Genomic DNA, 14906 nt, shown 5'->3' with positions numbered 1-14906 from the left:
GCCCAGGCCACCTCTGCCCGCCGTACCGATCATCGCACACCCGCCCCACACCCATCCCACACTCGCTCCACACTTTCCGCAGTGACGCCGCAAAGAGGTCTCAGTCTTGCATCTCGCCCACAGCATGCCTTCAACCACCATCGGACAGCGGCAATGCCCTTCCCCCCCCCCCCCCTGCCGCCGCCACGATCTGGTCCACCACACCAGTCAACCAGCCACAGTCGAATGCGCGAGTCAACCGATCGGCTCAGCTAACCGCCACCCCAATCCTGCACCACTTCATCCGGCGGCAGGAGATGTTTGCGTCGGTTGTCCCGCCCCGCCGCAAACTCCCATCACACACATTTGCCCCACATCACGTCCAATCAACTTTGATTATATTTGTTGATCAACGGCATCGCCACTCCATTCCCCGCACCCACACCCTAATCTCACCTATACACACCGCTCAAACCCTATTCTCCCCCCATCCCTCATCCTACCCACGGCACATGCCCGTATGCTCTTTCAATACCACAATAATCCCCCTATCTCCCTCACTATCACTCTTCCGATCAACCGGAACCTTCCGATCCGCTGACGTCGCCATTTTTGGAAACGTCGCCATTTCCTCCATTAAAAACACGCACTCCCTCCGCACCCGCTCGCACACCACTCGATTCGCAATACGCCCACCTTCATGCCGGCGCTCACCGCGGCGTGCTCCGCGCCCGAAATCTCGCCGGCGCTCGCGCCCGAGGAGCTCTTTGTGGCGGCCGCCGACGGCTCGGCCTACGCTGTCCTGCGCCTCTCCATCACCGATGGCGAGTTTCTCTCGGTCCGCACTCCGTCGTCGCCCGATGTCCACCTCGTTCACACCCGCCAGCGCCGGGTGGCTCCCGGCGTGGCAGTTGCCGCCTCGCTCGACGCGCCCATTGTTCTCGCTGACGGCGCCAGCTTTCGTCGTCGCCCGGCCGAGAGCCTGCTCGATGATCTGCGCGACGCCGTCCTTGCCGGCCTCGACATCATTGCCGCACCGCCCGGATCTGAGTTTGTCACCGGCTCCGCCACTCTCTACGGTCTCGACGCGCCGCTCACGGCTGCGCCGGTCGAGCTCGAGCTCGCCGGCCAGGTCTCTGTCCGCGACGGCAACTTTGTCTACACCGGCCTCCTCGGCGACTGCTTGCTCGGAAGCCACGGATCGAGGCTTCCGTTTGCGCTCATCGCCTCGGGCGCCTCGGTCTCGGGCACCATTTCCCACATCGGGGCCGTGTCGGGCGAGCCGCACGAGTTTGGCGCGGTCGCCGCCGTCGTCGCCACGCTCCTTGCCGATCGCGCCGCCAAGTCCGCTGCCATCGCCGCCGCCGCGCCGCGGCTCCTACACCCCGCCCCACCAGGCCTGACTTCTCCCAGTGAGTTCCCGCCGCTACCGCGCCCGACTCTGCGCCCGCGGCCCAAGCTTCCGGGTGCTGCCCTCCTCCGCCTGCGCAAGAAGAAGCGCAACTCACGCGCCCGTCGCCGCACTGATCGCGGCGCGGGCAACACCCTTGCCATCCCACTTCACTGCATTCCGGGCGTCATGCCGTCTGCCGCCATGTCGCCCGGCCACGTCCGCCTTATCGACTCGCTCTGCAACTACTTTATCGCAGGATACTGCGCCTTTGGCGCCGACTGCCGCAAGTCGCACGCGGTGGCGAGGGTAGCATCGGCGTGTTGACGGCGGCCCCGGCGAATCTCGGCAAAATAGAAACAAATAGTTCCACCTACTTTTTCTTCGGCACGCGCGCACGTGCCATCTTCCAACCCACACCCGCAGCACGTACTACCGGCACCAGGCACCACTCCTCGCGTGAGCAGAGCGCACGTTGAGTCGAGCCCTGGCTGGCTGGCCTCTCCCTCTGTGCGCCACAGACCCCGCCATGCCACTACGTTGTAGATGTTCCCAATACCTCGTCATCGCCTCGGTTTCGTTGCTCATCTCCATCGTTGTCGGCAGCAGTCTCGTACCAACAGCCAACCCACGCCCGACCGACTGTTCGCTGGGAGAGACCGCTGACGTGCCAGGACAGGCAACACGCCGGCAGGCGCTAATTTGGGGCACTCTCTTCAGGACCCCCCTCCACACCTCCATAGCAATGTCTCCCTTTGCGCACTCTCGTTCTTTCCCTCGCTCCGCTCGCCTTCCGCTCGCTTTGCTCTTTACTCGGCAAGCTCTCTATCTCCCGCTTCCTTTGCAAAACTCGGCGAAGCAATAACCGTCGCTTCGCCGCTCGTCACCAAATCTGCAGACTCTGCTGCCGCTCATCGTCTCCAGCTCGCACTTCCTCTCGCGCCATCGTCGACTTATGCCCTGGTTGTCTCAATCCCGTCTGCTGCAAACATATCCCTGGCTCGCTTGTCGTCGCGTCGCTCCCGGTGCAATGGCCACATCGAGCTTCTGGGCACTGTCACTCCGGCACAGACCGCCTCACATTTTTCCCTCCCTCTCTCACCGGCTGGTTGTACCACGCGGACCTCACAATGGAAGGCTCACTCTCGCTCTGCGCCTCGCCTCTGGCAGCCACCGAGTCCACCGCCGCTGCCCCACTCTCCGTCGCACCGCGCTCGTCCTCGGCCGCACCGGTCATCACCGCCCTCACTGCCTCCGACCCGGTCCCGGTCGTCGCAGGCCTCTCGCCGCTTGACGAGCTCATTATCCTTTTCTCCGTCCCTACCTTGGCTCCGCCGCTTTCCTCAACAGCAGACATCGATGCCGCTCTCTCCTGCATTGGCCCGCCGCTCACACCTGCGCCGCTCTCTACATGCCTCGGCAGTCCGCTCTCCGCCGTCTGGTCGCCAGACAATACTACCCTCACCATCACCCTTGCGTCCGGTCACGCCCACCCGCCGCTGAGCGCTACCGCCACACCGGGCCTCACCCGCGTCGTGCCAACCGGCGTACCACCCATCCGCGACGCATCTGGCACCTCGTTGCCATCGCTTGCCACCTCGCCGCCGCTCGCTGGCACATGGGGCTCTCTCGTTCCGACCGTCATGGTCGTCAACGCAGACATCGGCGCGCCGCTCTCCACCCTTGCTTCGACCCGACCCGGCTCTTCAAGGCCAGTCATTGCGGCTCCTTGTCCAACTCACCGTCCCGCCAACCGTCGCGGTCGTCGCCACCTTTCAGCTCGATCCGGCGTCGGCGAGCCCGCGCCCTCCGCGCGGGCCGCATCTCACCATCCTCGGCCCGGTCTCGCTCGTCTTCACGCCATCCAACTGGAACGCTTTCCAGACCATCACTCTCTCGGCGCCCGCTGATGCCTTTGCTGGCGAGCCCGATGCACTGCCCAAGCTCATCCTCCCCCCACTGGGCACCTCTGATCCGCTCTATGTCTCCGCCGTGCCTTCGACCGGCACCTCCTTTCCTCTCGTGGTCGTCGACGCAACTACCGCCGGCGTTGCCTTTTCCCCGCTTGCCGGCCAAGATGGCCGGCAAGCCCAACCGCACCCCGAATTTCCGCTTGCGCCGCTGGCTCCGGGCCACCCGCTGCTCGCCGGCACTATCTCGCAGAGCGGCCACAGCCTATGCGGCCATGTCTTGCTTACCGCCGTCCCCTGGTCCACGCTGTCGACGGGTACGCGCCCGACCGTGGTTGTCTCGCTCGCAACCAGCCCGCCTGGTCTCGTCAGCTTTGTTGTCGGAGTCGACATCGCTGCCATGCCACAGCCGCCCGTCGCCATCAGCGCCGGGACGGCGCCGCGCGTCCTTCCCGCCCGCTCAGCGACTCGACCCGACTGGTCTTTGCTGAGGCCGATGCCTCCATCCCCTTCTGCGTCGTCGCACCCACCGACACCTCTCTCTACGCCTCGACCCATGTCGCCGTGTCCGCCACCCTCGATCTCGACGCCTCATCGTCGGCCGGCTACACAGCCGATACCGTGGCTGTGGCCTCGGCCGAACTGAAGCTGGCGGTCTTGCGCGTTCCATGGCCGCGCATCACGCGCACTGCCCCCACCGTCTCGCCGGCCTCCTCGTCGGCCCCGCTGATACTCCATGGCTCTAACCTCGAGGCCCGCTTTGACGTCTCCATCGAGTCGCAGATTGTGCCTGCAACCAACATCTCGGCGTCCAACGACGGTCGCCTGCTATTGCTAGCCACATCACCCACATCTGACACTGGCTACCTGGACATTATCGTCTCGGATCCGATCACCACTGCCTTTGCAGTCTACTCGGACCACTACTTTACCGACGATTGCCCGGCCGAGGGCAGCTTTGGCAAGGGCTTACAATGCGCGCCCTGCCCATCGTATGCACGCTGCCCCGGCGGTGACCGCATGTGGCCGAAAGAGGGCTACTGGACACCGTCTGAGTTTGCCGGCTTTGTCGTCGCCTGCTCGTCACCCGCGTCGCGTTGCTCTGGCGGCCGCGCGTCGCGCTGCGGTGCCGCTTACTCGGGCAACATGTGCGCAGAGTGTGCACCTGGATTTTACCGCGCCGGCACAGGATGCGCGGCGTGTACGGGCTCGCTCGCCGTCTTCTCGATTTTGATCACCAGCAATCTGGCGTTCTGGACTGTTGCCACCGCCGCTGCTCTGCTTGCCAGCGACAAGGCTATCAGCCTCGGAACGCAGGTCCTTCTCGGCCTCGCTATACTTCGCAACGTGGCCAAAACCCACGCTCCTATCCTGCCGTCTTGGATGAGCCACCTCCTACTGGCCGTTGACGCGGTGAGCCTCAATTTGGACGTAGTCCGCCCCGGCTGCGAAGGCCTCCCCGGCACCTACACCGCGCACCACTTTGCGGTCCTGTCAGCCGCGGCTGTTCTTGGCTTTGGCTCGATCACCACCGTATGGGTCGTCGGCCTCGCCCATCCACTCTCAGCCGAATACTACCGCCACAGGCGAACGCGAGTTGGGATTGCACTCGCGGTCGTCCTCTTTCTTCCGCTCACTCAGCTCTTTCTGAACGGCATCTTCTGCATCTCGCTTGCACAAGGCAGTTCGACTCTCTGGGTCGTCGGCGCCTCGCGCAACATGAAGTGCCTTGCCGGCGAACACATCCCGATCTTCATCTCGTCACTCCTTGGCCTACTAGGCTACTCGGCCAAGCTTGGAGTCTTTGCCATCAACAAGCTGCGCGAGCTCCGCCGCCGGCGCAAGGTCACGTTCCGGTCATCGTCGTCCGACGCCGACGAGGCCCACGCACCGCGCCTCGAGCTCCCGTCGCGGATTTCAGAGCTCATCGCTACGCGCCAGCGGGCCTCGCTCTCGCTCTCGAGCCTCACTCTCTCTACCACAGACTCGGACTCGGACTCGTCGCAGTCGGAATTGGGCCTGCCTGTTGCCAACTTTGCCGTCGACAACGGCGACGGGAGCGAGTCGACCGCCGATACCGGATCGTCGGCGGCGCACTCGTTGCAGGAGGAAGAAGCATCTTCATCGCCGTCGGCCCGCGCGCATACACGCGCTCTCAGTTTATCGCCCGATACGGCGTCCTCTTTGACCTCTTCCGCACCGGCGCGCTGCTTTGGGTTGTGGTCGAGCTGGCGCTGCTCGCCATCCTGGCTCTCACCAGCTCGATTCTTCGCGACGAGCCGGGCTGGCAGGCCGCGCTCACCACAGCGCCGCTCTTTCTGACAGCAGCTCTGACCGAGGTGGTGGCGCCGGCACGGAGCCGCTGGCTCAACCATGGCGGCGCCTTGCTCCTGGCGGTCGCGTGCACCATCGCCATCCTCGCTTACATTGCATCCGACACTGGGCTCCGTGCCGGACGGACCGAAGTCGCGGCGGTCGTGGCCGCGTTCATCGCCACAGCGCTACTCGGACTCGGGGCCTGGCTGGCGGCAGAGTGCTGGCGGGTGGGCAAGACCGAGTACTACCGCCGAACCGCGGTGCTTCCTGTCCTCTCTCCCGGGCAGCCGTCGCTGCCGCCGACATCAGTTGGTTCAGGCTCGACCCTCTACACGCTGCGGACCACAAGCTCCGGCCAGACCAGCTCCGGGCGACCGATGCCGCCGATTCCGTACTCGCCAGCCACAAGCAGCCCGCTGCAGCGGGTTGCCTCCAGTCCACACCGGCGATCACATCTGGCCATGCATGTGCCATCGCCGCTGCAGCCGCAACAGCACTCGGCACCGGCTCGCACCGCCAGTGCACTGCCGGCACAGACTCGCTCGCTGGCTTCCATTCTCGAAGACGAGGTACTTGACAACGTGCTCGATGACGTCTCTACGGCGTCTGAGGACTTGCTCACAGTCTCGACACCGCCTGCAGGAGCTGTCGCTGGCATTAAGGTTCTAGTCACTCAACCGTCGGGGTCGGACAAGATGCTCCACAGCAAGGTTCGGTCCCGGTCTCGGCCGCGGGCGAGGGCGCCTCCGAGCAGCGGTCCAGTCCGGTCGGGCTCGCGATCAGCTTCGCACTCGCGGTCGCGCTCCAACTCGCCAGCACTGGTCGAGCGCCACCCAGAGCGACCGCCGCGACCGCCGCGCGCTCGCAGGAGAACGAAGCGGCGGACGTCAGGCGCTCGGCGAAGCTCCCCGAGCGCCCGCGACGAGCACTATCAGGCCCCAGATGGACACCGAGAGCGACGGTACGGCCGCAGCGACGGCGGCGGTGCCGCCGCCACCATACGGCGGCACATGCAGGACGCAAGCTCGGGAGCGGCCGCTCACAGCTCCAAGCGCGGCGCTAGCTCCGGACGCGGCGCTTGACCTTGATCCTGCGGCGGCGGCGTGACGATGATGGCGACGCCGACGTCGACGCCGACGCCTTGCTCGCGTCCGGGTGCTCGCGGGATGACTCTACGTTCTCATACTCCTCATCGTCCTCGGTGGATGGAAAGCTGGAGCCGGCAGAGTCGCCCACCTGTGACGACTCGTATGAATAGTCAGCCTCGTCAAAGTCGGCCAGCGACGCAACCTGCGTGTAGTCTGCAGGGAGGGCGATGAGGGCGATGACGTCGGGGTCGGATGCGTCGAGGAGGCGGTAGTTGCGGAACGTGGCCTCGGCTTTGAACAGCTTGTAGAGCGGGAGCTGGAACCGGACCGGAAAGCCGTGGTCGTGCGGGAGGCGGTTGTCGAAAAACTCAGAGATCTCCTTAAACTCGGGCGAGGCTGGGGCGAGTAGGTGCAGGAGCGGGCGGAACTGGTCGATGGTGAGCGGAAAGTCAGGCGAGCACCAGAGCGAGGCCTTCAGTGTCTTGGTCGACGTCTGCTCCGAGAGCTCGCGCCCGCGGAGCACGGCCGGCCCGTGCGCAAGGTATGCGGCCCAGAGCGCGTCCGGCTCGTCGCGAGCTACCGGGTGATAGGTTGGTAGCGACGAGGCGAGCTTCGAGCCATACTTGCGCTGCAGATCGTCGAGGAGCGCGTCGGTCTCCGAAGCCTCGAGCTCGAGCGTGTCTGGGTTCTCGGCCTCGAGCGCCACCTCTTCGAGCTCGGCCAAGCGGCGACGGCGGGCCTCGAGCTCGGCGCGGATCTCGGGCGAGATGTGCTCGTTGCGCGTCTTGGTTGAGACCACAATGTTGGACATGTTGTGGACTGAGCACGGATAGCCGTTGACTTCCTCAAACCGCAGCGAGCCCATCCATGAAGTTGCCGGCGCAACCTCGATGTTCTCCAGTGGAACATCGGTGACCGCGATTTCTGAGCGCATCAGGTGCGCTGCCTCGCGGGCGAGCTGGGAGTCGCTCATGGCAACGGCGTCGGTCTTGATCACCGAGTATGTCTTGGTCTCGTGGTTGATCGAGTAGAGGACTCCAAGCGGCGGCGTGGGGAGAAAGACAAACGAAATGTTGCCGCGGATCCACGACGAGCCCTCGCGCCCGATCAGCGTGATGTCCACCCGGACGGCCTCGCCGATCTTGTACACCTTGTAGGTGTCGGTCGGGCAGAGCCGCGAGACAAACGGGACCCACGAAGAGACCTTCCAGTCCAAGTCGAGCGCAAAGTCGTCAAGGCTGGCCAGCGTGGCGAGCACGTTCGGAAGCTTGGTCTCGTACACCACCTGCGAGGTAGCGCGGATGATCTTGAGCGCACGCAGCAGCAGTGCTGCGTTGGACGTGGCAATGGCCTCGTGGTAGGTGGCATACAGCTCGGCCGACGGCAGCGTTACGCTAGCACCGGCGTCGATGAGCGCATCAATTGCTTTCTGGTCCGCCAGCAGAGTCGCTAGATGCAGCGCTGTCATCCCGTGGCTGTCGTGAGCATTGATGACATGGGTATGCTTGTCGTGATACCGATGTGCCACTGCCACAGACTCGAGCAGTGCCACCAGCTGCTCAGAGTCTCCGGTCACCACAGCCTTGTGAAGCGCCGGTGCTGCAAATGGTGCCGTGTCAAAGAACTGATTCGAGTCCGAGTCCGAGTCCGAGTCCGTGTCCGTGCCCGAGCTGGAGGCGGAGGTTGAGGCTGAGGCTGAGACGGCAGAACCATCCGCATGGCGACTACCTTGAGGATCCTGTCCAGAGCCACCAGCATCCGCATCAGCCCACACCTCGCCATCATCGCCACTGGCAGATTGGCGGGCACTGGCCGAGTTCGCCTCGTTGGCCATATCGGCGAAGGAGGGTTTGGGTCAAGACGGGCAAGGGGGCCAACAGGGGGAGGCACTGCGGGGAGATTTGCCAGAAGCCAGGGAGCGGGACTGCCACAGTAGGAAGACACTCACCACCTACAACCACCCCTATGTCGTGTGGGCTGTAAAGGCGTCCGAGGTGTAATGGAGAGCGGTGCGAGTGTGTCCCAGGTGAGTACCCCCCCCCCCCTCCCTTTCACCCTCCCCGTCCGTAGGGGGGAGTTTGGGGTGGGGTGGGGAGGGATGTCGTGGCTTCATCATAGTGATGAGCGCTGAGATGATGATGAGGCTGATGGCAAACATGGCAATGACTATGACGATGATCATGACGATGGCCATGACGATGACGATGGCCATGACAATGATCATGACGATGGCCATGACGATGACGATGACGATGGCCATGACAATGATCATGACGATGACGATGACGATATGACAATGATCATGACACCGATACCAATGATAGTTCTTCTGCAACTGCGACACCCATCCCACCCCTCCACCCCCTCCAAACATGATCACATGTGCAAGTGCCCCCCTCCTCCCCGCCCCACTCGTGACCCCCCCCCCCCCCCCCCCCCCCACAAAAAACAAAAGGAAAAAAGCCCCCAAAAAATTACCCCCCCCCCCCCATTGCCCTTTTTTAAAAATGGAAGGACAACACAGGGTTTTTTTTTTTTGGGGGGGGGTAAAAAAGAGTGGGAGGGCCCGGGGGGGAGGATGGGGGGAAGGGGGGGGGCTTCGAACAATGGGGGGGGTGGGGGCCGGGAGGGGTCTGGGTCATGGCGGTGGTGGGAGGCGGGGTAGGCGGGCTAGGCGGAGGGTATGGTGGTGGTGGGTGGTGGTGGGCTCTCGTGGTGCAGGAGGGTATATGGATGGCCTGGCTGGTCAGAGCTCCATGATGGTCTCCCCTATCTTCTCCCTCTCCTCTCAGTACCGCCCGCAGGACTTGACGGCTCTGGCCACCGACGCAGCTTTTGTGCTCCTCGGACTGAAGAGCGGAAAAGTGCAGAGACTCGACGTGAACAACCCTGCTGAGATCGAGACCATTCCTGTGGTCAAGCCCAAGTCGCTCTCGGATACTATTACCGCCGTCTTTCTCTCGCCGACCTCGGCTCACTCGCTCATCGCCATCGGCAACGGCGACGTCTACTACCTCGCCCGCTCGTGGACAAAGCCGGTCAAGCTCCGCTCGCTGCGGAACCTCTCGCTGGCAAAGGTGGCATGGAACCCGGGAGAGAACACCGACGCTACTGGTGAGTTTCTTCTCGCCTCGAGCACGGGAGACATGTACACCATCTCCATCTCGCACGTCAAGGCCGGCAAGGTTGAGGAGAGCGCCACGGCCATCTACTCGGTCCGCGCCGAGGTCACTGGCCTGCATCTCGAACGGCTTCCGTCGGGTGCGCTCTTTGTCCTCGTCTCGGACCCGATGCGCCTGTTCAACTTTCTCGGCCGGCCCGGCGAGACACTGACCGAGGTCTTTGCGCGGTGTGCGGCGTCGCCAACGTTTTCCAGCTCCCGGGCGACACCTCGACGCTTGCCGTCTACCGCGGGCCGTACGAGTCGGCATCGTCGTCGTTTGCCTGGGCCACCTCGCTCGGGGTGTACCACGGCGGGCTCTCGTTTGCCAACTCATCGGACAACGTGCTCACCTCGCCGTCGCTCCTCGAGTACGGCCGCGGCTCGCTGCTGGTGGAGAAGGACATCCACGTCCCGATCGCCATCACCATCACCGAGTTCCACTTTGTCCTCATCTTTGACCACTGCTGGCAGGCCATCTCGCGGCTCTCCGAGGAAGTGGTGGAGGAGGAGCTCTTCCACTCGGGCTCGGGCCGGGTTCTCGGCGTCGCCACCGACGCCTCCACCAGCTCGCACTGGGTCTATGCCTCGCTCGACGTCTTTGGCCTCAACATCGACGACGAGTCGCGCCACGTCTGGCGCCTCTACCTCGACAAAGGCCTCTACGAGTCGGCGCTCGAGTACGCCCGCGAAGATGCGCAGCGCGATGAGGTCCTGCTCGAGCAGGGCAAGCACTTTATGGCCAACGGCCTGCCCGAGCTTGCCGCTGCCGCCTTTGCCCGCGTCTCGGGCGCTGCCTTTGAGCAGCTCGCTCTTCAGTTTGAGGCCGACCCACAGGCACTCTCGACCCTTGTCCGCGTCCGCCTTCGCGAGACGCCGTCGTCGGACGCCTCACAGCGAACGGTCCTCGCCTCGTGGCTCCTCGAGCTTCTTCTTGCCCGCCTCGACGACGCCGGCGACGCCGACGCCGCGACCGAGTTTGCCGCTTTTCTGGACGGGTATGCGTCGGTGGTTGACCCCAAGACAACGTACGACATCATCGCCTCGCACGGCCGCCAGCCCGAGCTCCTTGCCTTTGCCGAGGCCATCGGCGACTACGAGAAGATTGTAGTCCACCACTGCGAGGCAAGCGACTACAGTGCCGCGCTGCAGGTCATCATCCGGCGGACTCGCCTTGCGCCTGAGCAAGGCATTGCCCTGCTCCTCAAGTCGGCGTCAGCGCTTGCGTCGCGCATCTCGGGCCCGCTCGTTGACGCCTTTGTCTCGCTTCTCCCGTACATCGACTCGGTCGACGCGCTCATCCCGGCGCTCACCCGGTGCGCGCCGAGCGACGCGCTCCGGTTCATCTTCCACACCACCACGGTCGAGCCGCCGATCGACTCGCGCGCCCTCTCTGACCTTGCGCTCCATCTCCTCTGCGCCTCGGGCGACGAGACAAGCCTCATCCGCTACCTCTCCTCGGGCGTCGAGTACAACGTGCCGCTTGCGCTCCGGCTGACCCAGCACCACGAGCTCGCGCGGGCATCGGTTGTCATCCTTACTTCCATTGGCCAGTTTGCCGACGCTGTCTCGGCCGCCCTCGCCGCCGGCGACCTCGAGGTTGCCCGCGACGTTGCCACCGACATGGACCTGGTCATGGGCGCGACCGACGACGTCGACGTCGATGCCAAGCCGACGCTCAGGGTCTGGCTCGAGATTGCCAAGCACGTCCTCGCGCCCGCGCACATTCTCGCCGACGCCGACCGCTCCACCCTCGATCCCGAGTACCTCGCCAAGCTCGAGAACGCAGCCCGACAGGCGGTCGACGACGCTGTCCAGCTGCTGGAGACCTCGATTCTCCGCATCGAAGACGTACTTCCGCTCCTGCCACCGTTCCCAAGCTCGGCGAGCTGCGGTCGGTCATCTGCTCCTCGCTCGAGGCGTACGACGGCGAAATCGCCCAGCTGGAGCGCGACATGACCGACGCCACCGCTGCCGCCGAGGAAATCCGCACCAAGGTCACCGACTCGCGCCATAGGTTTACCTACGTCCGTGCCTCGTCATCGTGCGCGCATTGCCACCTTCCTCTCGCCACCGCCGACCGCTACGCCTTTGGATGCTCGCACGTCTTCCACGCCCACTGCATGGTGAGCGTGGCGCTCACCACGGCCTCGCCCTCGCTCCGCAGCCACGTCCGTGAGCTCGAACGCGCCGTCGATGCCGCACGCGCCGCCCTCATCGCCCCGTCCGCTACCGCCAACGACGCCGCCGCCATCGAGGCCGCCTACGAGGCCGCCCGCGACGACTACGACTCGATCGTCGCGCGAGAGTGCCTCCTCTGCGGCGAGCACATGATCGATACCATCGACCGCCCATTCGACCTTGCTGCACAAGCCGAGTGGCGCCTGTAACACACACACAACCCCCTTTCGGCTCTCTTTGCCTTTTTACAGCCACTCTTCCAGCCGGGCCTTGACCACCGGCAGGCTCGCCTTGGAGAGGCGGATGGAGACGGTGCCCGAGTCGTAGAGGTAGGCCGAGACAAACTCGGGCTCGTTGTGCTGCGGCGTGAGCGAGCCCATACAGGAGGAGCCAGTGGCGGCGACATCGACAGCGATGATGATTGGGCCCGGCGACAGCGCAGCCATGGCGTCAGCATTGAGCGCTGCGGCGTGTTCGGCCGCAAGAGTGATGAGCCCATTGCTATCGCGGGAGAAATGAGAGGTCATGGCGGCGAGAAAGGCGGCAGGCGAGGTGACAAGGACGCTGCGGGTGGCGACGGCGCCGACTGTCCGCGCGCCCATCTGAGTCAGCTTCCACTGCTCGACAATCGACGCGCCGAGCCGGTAGCGCGAGACGAGCGGCATGCCGGCGACGACGACATGGAGGTTGCTCACGTTGCGAGCGTGGGAGAGGACGTTGTGGAGTGCAGGCGAGACGGACCAGAGCTGGCCGTTGGTCGTTGTCTCCTGCTCGGCAACGCGGATGACGAGCCGGCGCGTCGGGTTGCTGTCGTCGGATGCGAGGCCGAACCTCTCCGAGAGCGCGAGTGCGAGCTCGCAGTCGGGCTTGAGCGCGATGACGGGCGCGTCGGCCGAGGCCGCGGCCACATCCAGATGTGCCACGCCGGACTGCGCCTCAAGCCCGTCGTGAAAGGTGAGCGGAACGGTGGCGGGGTCGGGATCAGCGCCGGCATGCGATGCAGCCGGCCGGTCGTCTCTCCAGCGAAAGGCTGCGACAAAGAAGCCGCCGGTGTTGTTGTGGTGCGGGAGGATGCGGACAGCGCGCGGGAGCTGGTCAATGATCCACGCCTCGGTCTGCGGATCCGGCAGGGCAGTGGCGCCGTCGTAAGCGTCGGCGTGGCTCTCGACGAATGAGCCGTCAGCGGCGACCAGCGGCCAGGAAGTGAGGCCTGGCGAGGTGCGGAGGCCGGGAAGCATGTCTGAGACGTCGACGAGCTCAAGGGCGCCGCCAAACTTGCGGAGGAGGTCGACGACGACACTCTCGTCCTCGACCGGGTTGAGCGAGCACGTCGAGTAGACGAGAGTGCCGCCGGGCGCGAGGAGACGGGCGCCGCGCGTGGCGATGTGCGTCTGGACCGAGTGGAGGGCTTGTCCCCAGTTCGGCTTCCAATCCTTCCACACGTCGACGGCCTTGCGGAGGGTGCCGTCGCCCGAGCATGGCACATCACAGAGGACCTTGTCAAAGAGAACGAGTTCGCCGTTGGCGCCGGTCAGTCGCGGCAGAGCCTGAGCCTGGTGCGAGACGACGAGCGCCTTGTCACTTTTGAGCCGCCGCAACTGGCCAGTCAGCGTCTGGCAGCGATGAATGTTGGCGTCGTTGGCGAGGACAAAGCCTGCGTCGTCACTCGACCACCCGAGGCACTCGACGATCTGCGAGGTCTTGGAGCCCGGAGCGGCGCACATGTCGACGACGCGGTTCCCGGGCTGGACGCCCAGGTAGCAGACCGGGATCATCGAGACCGCCTCCTGGCGGGTGATGTCGCCGGACTGTTTTCCCGCATCAGCATCGCCCGCAGCTCCTGCATGTGCTCGGCCTTCAGCTCGCCCCTGCACGCATCAATCTGCCACAGCCGCCCGTCCGGAAACCACTCTAGCGGCCGCGGCACATACTTGGCGTCGACGCCAGCCGCAACGAGCGCATCCGCCTGGGCGCCAAGAAACGCGCGCTGCCTGGCCCGCGTCTCAGAGTCAATCGACAGACGAAACGTGGTCGGCAGCGGCGCTTGAAGGCAGGCGAGGAACGCCTCCCACTCGGACTCGTCCACAATGCCAGTCGCCTACGCCCGTATCCGGCATCGATCATTGTCCGCCAGACATCCATGTCAGCCCAGAGATCCGTGTCCGGCAAGCGGTCATCGCCATCGATGAGTCCCCACCACAGCAATCCCCCCCCCCCCCCCCCACACACACACACACACATCCACCCGATACCATACCTTGTAGTACGCCTCAAAGGCGGCATTGGTCCGGACGTCGACATACCGCCCGCTATTGCCTCTCTGCCGCTTGCCGCCACCTCGACCTCCGCTACGCTTGCCTCTCTTACGAGCCATGACCAAGACAGACACACGCAGACCTTCTCTCTTTCTCTCTCTCTTTCTCTCTGTACCTCCTCCTGAGTCTGTCTCACCAAACACAGTCGAGTGTACCGACTCTCCACCCTTGTCCGTCTCCCCGCCCCTTGCTCGTCACCCTCTGTCCCCCTGTCCATCACCATTGCCGGCCCTCTCTCCCCGCTCCCCCTACCCATCATCATCAAACATCCCCCCCTCCCTCACCCCTCACCCCATCCCCCATCACCGATCCCCCTCCCCCTCCCCCATCACCGATCCCCTCTCCCCCTCTCCCCGATCATCCCCATCTCCCCCTCCTAGTTCGTGCAGATGTCCCGCCCTAATTAGGCCAGTAACCGGCCTAACCAGTCGCAAGCCCCTTGCGACGACTAAGTCCGAGGAAAGAACTTGCAGCGACCGCCCAAGACCTGGAAATTCCATACGACGAACTTTCATCTGCCAGAGAGATTAATGTTTGGAATATATACCGCCATCGTTGCGTGACTCT

General features: G+C 64.5%; 5 protein-coding genes across 5 annotated transcripts; 3 read left to right on the top strand and 2 right to left on the bottom strand.

Annotated features, from left to right (window-relative positions):
• Positions 1-679: 679 nt before the first annotated feature.
• On the top strand, positions 680-1743 carry AMSG_04968 (uncharacterized protein; the record flags this gene model as incomplete). Its single annotated transcript, XM_013903178.1, has 1 exon — positions 680-1743. One exon carries the CDS (start codon positions 680-682, stop codon positions 1694-1696), a length of 1017 nt encoding a protein of 338 aa, XP_013758632.1. The 3' UTR covers positions 1697-1743.
• Positions 1744-1814: 71 nt separating this feature from the next.
• AMSG_04967 (uncharacterized protein) lies at positions 1815-7083 on the top strand. Its single transcript, XM_013903177.1, has one exon. It carries the CDS (start codon positions 3547-3549, stop codon positions 5599-5601), a length of 2055 nt encoding a protein of 684 aa, XP_013758631.1. The 5' UTR covers positions 1815-3546; the 3' UTR covers positions 5602-7083.
• AMSG_04966 (ankyrin repeat domain-containing protein 13C-B) lies at positions 6785-8517 on the bottom strand (the record flags this gene model as incomplete). Its single annotated transcript, XM_013903176.1, has 2 exons — positions 6785-6808; positions 6832-8517. 2 exons carry the CDS (start codon positions 8515-8517, stop codon positions 6785-6787), a joined length of 1710 nt encoding a protein of 569 aa, XP_013758630.1.
• A 922-nt stretch (positions 8518-9439) lies between these two features.
• AMSG_04965 (vacuolar protein sorting protein DigA) lies at positions 9440-12233 on the top strand (the record flags this gene model as incomplete). Its single annotated transcript, XM_013903175.1, has 3 exons — positions 9440-10021; positions 10060-11694; positions 11724-12233. The coding sequence occupies 3 exons, from the start codon at positions 9440-9442 to the stop codon at positions 12231-12233; spliced, it is 2727 nt and encodes a 908-aa protein (XP_013758629.1).
• Positions 12234-12269: 36 nt separating this feature from the next.
• Positions 12270-14398, bottom strand: AMSG_04964 (tRNA (cytosine-5-)-methyltransferase NSUN2; the record flags this gene model as incomplete). The annotated part of the gene is made up of 3 exons (XM_013903174.1): positions 12270-13832; positions 13952-14122; positions 14282-14398. The coding sequence occupies 3 exons, from the start codon at positions 14396-14398 to the stop codon at positions 12270-12272; spliced, it is 1851 nt and encodes a 616-aa protein (XP_013758628.1).
• Positions 14399-14906: the final 508 nt, after the last annotated feature.

The sequence above is a fragment of the Thecamonas trahens genome, assembly GCF_000142905.1.
Source record: "Thecamonas trahens ATCC 50062 unplaced genomic scaffold supercont1.19, whole genome shotgun sequence".
NCBI lineage: Eukaryota > Apusomonadida > Apusomonadidae > Thecamonas > Thecamonas trahens.
This window is presented reverse-complemented; position numbering and strand designations above follow the sequence as displayed.

What these genes read in the sequence shown, in the direction of transcription:
- AMSG_04967 (XM_013903177.1), top strand. Translation starts at nt 3,547, where the DNA reads ATGCGGCCATGTCTTGCTTACCGCCGTCCCCTGGTCCACGCTGTCGAC.